The 7,618-nt window shown below is 34.5% G+C and overlaps 1 protein-coding gene across 8 annotated transcripts in view; it reads left to right on the plus strand.

Moving 5' to 3' along the window:
• The window catches only part of MAP3K7 (mitogen-activated protein kinase kinase kinase 7), a 46,763-nt gene extending 40,620 nt beyond the window's left edge, over positions 1-6,143 (plus strand). For all 8 annotated transcript variants that reach the window (XM_039568010.1, XM_039568011.1, XM_039568013.1 and 5 more), the window contains 3 exons: positions 261-322; positions 852-967; positions 2,962-6,143. In XM_039568010.1, the coding sequence (XP_039423944.1) occupies positions 261-322; positions 852-967; positions 2,962-3,142 (359 nt within the window). In that variant the 3' untranslated portion in view covers positions 3,143-6,143. The remainder of the gene's footprint in view (positions 1-260; positions 323-851; positions 968-2,961) is intronic.
• Positions 6,144-7,618: the final 1,475 nt, after the last annotated feature.

Here is a 7,618-nt window from a genome sequence, read left to right on the forward strand (position 1 = left end):
CTGTTACATGGCTTCTAGAAATGTAGGTTGATAACCATAATTTTTATTTCTTCTTGATGTGATAGACCATACTTTTGATGTTCTTAACTATCAGAAAAACAAAATGATTCATCTGCCTTGGGATTGGAACGCTGCTATTTCCATCTGCCTATCCACATTCAGATTGTGTATTGTGAAATTACTTAGAATTCTTGTTTTTATCCTGTAAGAATAGAATTAACTCTTGAAAATACATTAACATTTTCTTGGTATTGTTACAGAGACCAATGGGTCAGATAACTCCATCCCAATGGCATATCTCACATTAGATCATCAGTTACAGGTAATAAATATACACTTCATTAGATTCTCAAGTTTGCATTTTATTCTAACATGTGACTTTGGGGCTGCAAAATATAGTGCCACATATCTACCTGGGTTTATGTTCTGTCTAATTTTTGACCAAGGCTAAAAAAATATATTATGTAATCTGAGATTAGTTGACTCAGGTTTGATCAAGCTATTAAAAACAAGCCCTGGGAAACATGATCCCTAAAACCAAATGTAAGCTGAGTTTGACTGTCAAAATAAGACATTATTTGCTTCAGTGTTACTGAATCAAATTGTTGTATACACTTTATGTGTGGGATTAAACACTGCTTTGATTTTTGTGACAAGTGTCAGATTAAAAACTTCAGATTTAAGTAAACCTTGACATTGGTGCAGTAATATTTTCCAGGGCATGGTTTGGCACTTATTTTTAAAAGCTTACTGTTTTTAAGACTGTTATAAATACACTGCAGAGACATTCTAACACACTATTTACTTAGATATCAGTTCATTAGTCTTTAACATGTCTGATTTATTTTCAGCCTCTAGCACCATGCCCAAACTCCAAAGAATCTATGGCTGTGTTTGAACAGCACTGCAAAATGGCACAAGAATATATGAAAGTTCAGACAGAAATTGCATTGCTGTTGCAGAGGAAGTAAGTGAAATGTGTTTAACCTTTTATGTTCTTCTATGTGTTTCCTTTACACAAAGTCTGTGTATAATAGTAAAAATACATAATAAAAAGTAAATAATAATCACTGTGACTGTTAATTCTGGCTTTATGAAGTAACATTTCATAGGGCATAATTATTTTTTTAACCTTAAACTCAGAAATACTGAGCTGCTCAGTACAGATGAAATATTTAGAGCAGGTAATGGAAAGTTCTAATTAATATTAAGACTCTTCTGGACAAGTCCTACATAACATCGTGGCAAATCTCTGTATGTAACAAACTGGTAATGTTTGTTTCATCTCAAATGAAAGACCTGGACTGTTAAAGAACCTTTGAATTTTATTTGCAACACTGTCCCTTAAAATATTTTCAATTGTAGTTTGTAGATAATCATTTAGTTAACGGATTATAGACTTTTGAGTAATGTGTCAATGTTAGTCATTTTGCAGTTAGTTTTAATCATATATCTGACTTTTGTCAAGCACTGCATTTACAGCAATATTATCAACACTCATATTTTTCTACCATGGGTTTAAGACCTAAAAGCTGTTATGTACCTTCTCCTTGTGCACTGGAAATAAGACTCTTTCTTCATGCATTGTTTACACGTATAAGTAAAGCAGCTGCACAAATTGTTGTATTTGATCAAAAGTTATTGTTGATTCAGAATTTGAGTTCATAACAAGTTTGTTGTGCTCTGTTTCCTGATGCTGGGGACCAGTGTCTGAGCCACTGCAGGCGAGCAGCTGCTAATAGGGAGCTTGCCTTGGTATTTGTGGATTAGCTAATGAGAAAAATGTGTGTGTAAACCTTTTGTACAGTAGAAATAGCCTACAGAAGGGGGGAAAACATTACTTTAAGATTTAACTCCTATCACATATTCACTTTGGGCTTAGTATTCTGAGAACAATTTGGTTTTTTCACATGTAACTAGAATTTTTAGATTTGATGAGGAGATAATGAAGCTAAAGATAATACTTTAATTTTATTTATGTTGTCCCTAAGGGCCAATAAATTATTTCAAATATATTTGTTTCAAAACTCTTAATTCTCTGCTTTGAGATTCCTACTTTTTTTTTTCTAGGAAGTTTGTATTCACATTTCTTCCAAACTGTTTTTTCTTAGTCAGAATGTAATTGTCTGTAGGCATTAAAACAAAAAATGATGTGATGGATGAATTTAATGCTGGTTAAGGTAGTTACTAGTTCAACCCTCATACAATTATTAAGTTTTATTTAACTGTAATTAAAAACCGTATGGCAATGATTAATGAGCTTTCTCCTTTGCTATTTTGTTGCAAAAATATTGCTGGCAGCTTGCCTTCTTGTCACCTCATAACAAAATAGTAAAACAAACTGCTACATCAGTTTTACAGAATAAATTATAGTAAGATTATCACTGTGTTTGGGCCTCTAAAATCTTTGCTAGAAAAACATATTGAACATATTATTTACGGCATAAATAATGTGAAAAGCCATTTACAGAAGTAATTTCCTTAATTCTACTTTTCCACTGCTTTGATAAGTTCAAGTCCAGATAGAAAATAGCACTTCACTAAAAAGTTACAAAAATTACTGCAATTTTGTATTTTAAGTTGCTTTTAGAAATTTAAAATGTTCATATAGATACCTAAAATTGCAGTTGAATATATTTATGAAATATTGTGTGGCTCCTTAGATATTTTACTGTGACCTGTAAAACTACATCTGAAAGACATTATCTAAAGGACAGTTTTAGAGACTGAGGCTCTGTCATTCAGCTATTTTAAAGTTTAAATGTGGATTTGATTTGGAAGGGAATTTTTCCCCAAACTACATTAAAGAATAACATTTCTTTTGTCAACTTCTTTTAAACAAAATATCACCAGCTGTGAGTTTAGATTGATAATGAAATACTGATTTGAAACATATGAAGTCATCTACACACAAATAGAAATAGAATATAAATGGCAATGACTTTTTTTTTCTAATTTCAGACAAGAACTAATAGCAGAACTGGACCAGGATGAAAAAGACCAGCAAAACACATCCCGTCTGGTACAAGAACATAAAAAGCTGTTAGATGAAAACAAAAGTCTCTCAACATACTATCAGCAATGCAAAAAACAATTAGAGGTCATCAGAAATCAGCAACAGAAACGGCCAGGCACATCATGATTTCCTGGGACCTTTCAAATGAAAAATATGCACAGAAAAGACTGATTTTTTTTTTTTTTTTTTTTTTTTATTGTTATTATTATCCCTTATTATGACAGCTCATGAGTGTTAGCTTCTTGGTGTGATCTGTACTTGTCTGCTACACTTAACATCATTTAATTTTCTTTTTCGTAGGTGGACATCCAGTTCAACAGGTTGATTGAATAGGGTGAAAAAACAGTGACTTGAATTAACCAATAGCCCTCAATTTAAAGCAAGAAGAGTGGCTGTTTGCATGCTCCTTGTGTGAAGGCTAGCCTAACAAGTGTTGAGGAGGCTGCTAAATTGTGAGACCTTATTTTTAGTTTTTGGTGTTACCTCGGTAAGAGCAAAAAAAAAAAAACTTTCCTGTTCAAGAATGGTTTTGTTCCAGTGTCTCATCTCAAACTATTATTATGATGATTATTTTCATAATAAACTGAAACATGCACCAAGCTGCAGAGGTGATGTTGGCTGACCAGAGTAATTCATGATGCATTAGTGATGCCTTGTACCTGTAGACATAGTGTATTTTTTCCACATGCAAAATGGTAGGCAAACTGATGCCAGCATTCTTGGTTCAGTGCTTGATAGCCCTGCATTTTGACTATTATATTTCTTGTAATCTTGCATTCATAAAATATTTGAAGTAAAAGGCTGTATTTTGTTTACTTTCTTGGTGTGAATGACATGCAGTTTCATTTAAATACTGGGCAAAAGTTAGGAAGGTGATCACTGGACAGAGTTGGTCCCTTGTATGAAAGAGAAATAATCAAAAATATGTAATAGCGTGTTTTAAACCTTTAAAACTGTTGTCCCTGTAGCATCTTTGGAAGGAAATTCAGAAAGAAAATTAATACAGAACTTGAAATACTTGCTCCCTTTATGTTTTTGCTCCCTTACTGATTTTGTTTTAGGAGTTTTTTTTTTCTTACAACTTACTTGGTGAAAAGCATTTACCTTAAATGTAAATAAGTTTGTTTTAGATAGGGTAGGGAGAGAAGAGTTTGGGGAAATGAATTTATTTTAAATAGCAAATTATAAAATGGAGTTGAGTATGCAAATAGTGGAAACCATTAAGAAAATGAGGGAAGTGGCTTAGATCTCCATCAGGAATCTCAGTTATTCCACTCATTTGAACATAGCTCAAAGGAAGTTCATCACAGAATGCCTGCTGCCTTTGTGACTGAAGAATTGCATTTAATGAACTCAAGTGGAATATGTAATGCTCAGTGTCATTATTTACCATTATTACATAGGAGAAAATAATTACTTGTTTACATTGCAGATTGATTATTTGGATTATGAATTAACTTCTAACTGGTACAAAAATGAGGCATTTCTAAATATAATGATATATTACTCCTTACATATTTATGTAAGTTCTTGATGTACTCAGTTACAGGCAGGGTTTTAATAACACTTTTTTGCAAAAGAAAAATATGAAATTGAAGTTTAGCTGCTGAGCCCTATAAATAAAAGAGAAGTAATCTGAAATTTGAAATACACTTATTTCAAATGAATGGTTATTCATGAGAACCCATAAGCAGAACTTGGAAAAATCTTAAGGGGAAAAGCCTTACACTATTTTCTCTTTCCCTTCCTGCCTACTTGATGAAAACCATTAATACTGTTGTGTTTATCTGTGAACAGCAAAGATGATGAACAACTTACTGAACATCCTGTCTTGAAAATAAATCTATTGTTGGCAAACCTTTGGGAGTTAGAAACCTTTCCCTCATTTTATTTCAATAAAGGAAGGGTTCTCATTCCCAAAACCTTGCAAGATAATTTGATTAGTTAGCTGAAACTGATATTGGGATCAACTTAAGGGCACACATATTTATAGCAAAATGAATTGGGGGAGAAAATAACTCTAGTATTAGGAATAGCACAAGTTATCCAAAGCATTGCTGTTCACATACATCTGTCTACCTACCAAAATGGAGACACTCAGTGATCAGCAGCTTACTTAACATATGCTGAAGCATTAAGTAGAGCAGCATAAATACTGATGCTCAGCTTCAGAGGTATTGATAGTTACATACACAAAATCATTTCCCAGGACAGTTTTTACATTTTGCTATGTAGTAAAAGAGATACGCTTAAGGTAAATCGGTGTTGTATGTGAAAAGTCACTTTGTGGCAAGGTTTGAATAGTGAAAGTGAATGCAGTGATAAATTAATGATACAAAAGTAATTTCTAGCAGTTGCTTATGATTTTTCATGGCTTACATTAAAAAGGGTCTCGGATTATAAAATAAGTGCTGTGCTACTGTGCACTGTTGGCTTCAATCAATAGTTTGGTTTTATCACCCTAGTAATTTTCAAAGGGAATTTGGAGTCTGACCTTTTACCTTCGAATTGTCCCTTTCTTAATTCCACCAAAAATTTAAAAAATACTTACCCAGATTTCTCACTAGGTTTTCCTCCGCATGACAAAATTTGTTTATCATAAAAAAACCTGTAAGGGTAAAACACAGCAGTTTGGGCTCAGAAGAGTTTAACAGCTTAAGTTTCAGTGACCTTTATTGTTTTCACAAGGCTCTTGTTTTAAAGTTGTTTACAAATGTACTTTCATTTTTCTGTTGAACTATTTGGACTGTTCAGGAACTTTTTTCACATACTCTTCTGTCCAGTTAAAACTGTTCCTCTATTAATGGAGATGAAACATCTAGTTTTGGCTGGGCACTGCCTTCTCAGAAAAGGTAACAGGCTCTGCTTTTTGTTACAGTCTGTGTTCTGTAAGATATTGTGCAATTGAAATATGCTTCTGTATACTATGCAGTTCTTCCAAAAATGCTTTTTTAGCCTTTTTGGTTTGTTATTTTTTCTGATGAGGAGTTGAAGATTGTAATTCAAAACTTGTACATAAAATGGTGAATGATTTCATATGATTCAGGAATGAGCAGTGTGGCTTTCTGTTACAGCATTTTACTGCTTTGTCAGGAATCTAATTAATAAAAGCTGAGAGACTTCCACACACATGTAGTAATGCCCCAACGCTTGCCAGAGCATCCGTGATCTCTCATGGAATCCCACACTGGGTGGAAGATAATCATTGTGCAGTTGTTCCCACTGCGGAAAAAAATTCTTCTGGTATGAGCTCGTCCCTTCCTGTATGCAGAACTAGGGTGTAGGATGAATAGTCTTACTCATAACTGAGTATAAAGATATTTTAAGAATGACACATCTTCCCTGTGGATGTTCTGCAAAGAGATAAGTGCTTGTCTCCTGTTGTTAAATTCAGAAAACTTCCATTCCCTGGAACTTCTCTGTTTTGTTCATAGTGGATGTTACAATTTGAGAGGTTTCATTGCCATAGCAGAGACAGGGATGACCCCTATAAGTGTCTCTTTGCCTGTGAAGAACACAAAATTGTGCTTCAGATCTGTTCTGAAGTGGTCTGAACAACTTGACCCTTTCAGGTCCCATGCTGCAACTTGCAGGGAAAGTTTAAAAAGAACAAGGGGAAGGAAAAAAGGTGTGGCACACCTAATCCTTCAGAATACAGCTATCCCTGGTGAAGTGATTGATGAGGAGGATTTTAGGAAAGTAAACCCATGTAGATAGATGTATATGCAAATATAAACACAGTGTTACGTACTCACGTGTTCTTACCTACCTGAAACGAGGGTGGAGCCAGGTGGGGGTCGGCCTCTGCTCACAGGCAACCAGTGCCAGGACAAGGGGACACAGTCTGAAGATACACCAGGGGAAGTTTGCTTTGGACATTAGGAGAAATTTTTTCACAGAAAGGGTGATTAGACATTGGAATGGGCTGCCCAGGGAGGTGGTGGAGTCACTGTCCCTGAAGATGCCTAAGTAAAGGTTGAACATGGCATTTAGTGCCATGGTCTGATTGACATGGTGGTGTTCAGTCATAGGTTGGACTTAATGATCTCAGAGGTCTTTTCCAACCTCATCAATTCTGTGATTCTGTAGAGAGCTGCATATATCAAATCAGAATTGATAGATGTCTCTTTCTTTTCCCAAATCAGAGCTTTCTTTAGTTTTTATTTACTTCAGTAATGTCACTAGACGGATGATACTCTATGCCTGTGAAGATCAGGTTCTCTAGAGGCAGATAAATACAGGTGTGAGAGTGCATCAGTTATTTTCTGTAGCAGTTTCCTGCTTCTTGCAGGGACAATTGACATCTCCCGCTGAACTTGGAGAGATTTGCTACAAATGTTTGAACTTTGAACCTACATCTGGTCATGGAGCAGTACTTAATGAGAGTAAAACCAAATTTAGACTAAGTAGTTTTAATTTTTAGTTATTAATAAAATACTGTCTTAAAATACTTCGAGCACTGCTAATCTTAGGGCTTTAGCCTAAACAAGCATTAATGAAGAAAAGACTTTTATTCATAGCTGTGTGCTTTAAACTAAGTAGCTAAAAATTTGAGATACCCTAAAGGATACAGGAGGCTTGTGCCTGCATAAATCCACATAG

This window comes from Corvus cornix, chromosome 3 (genome assembly GCF_000738735.6).
Source record: "Corvus cornix cornix isolate S_Up_H32 chromosome 3, ASM73873v5, whole genome shotgun sequence".
In the NCBI taxonomy this organism is placed as follows: Eukaryota; Metazoa; Chordata; class Aves; order Passeriformes; family Corvidae; genus Corvus; species Corvus cornix.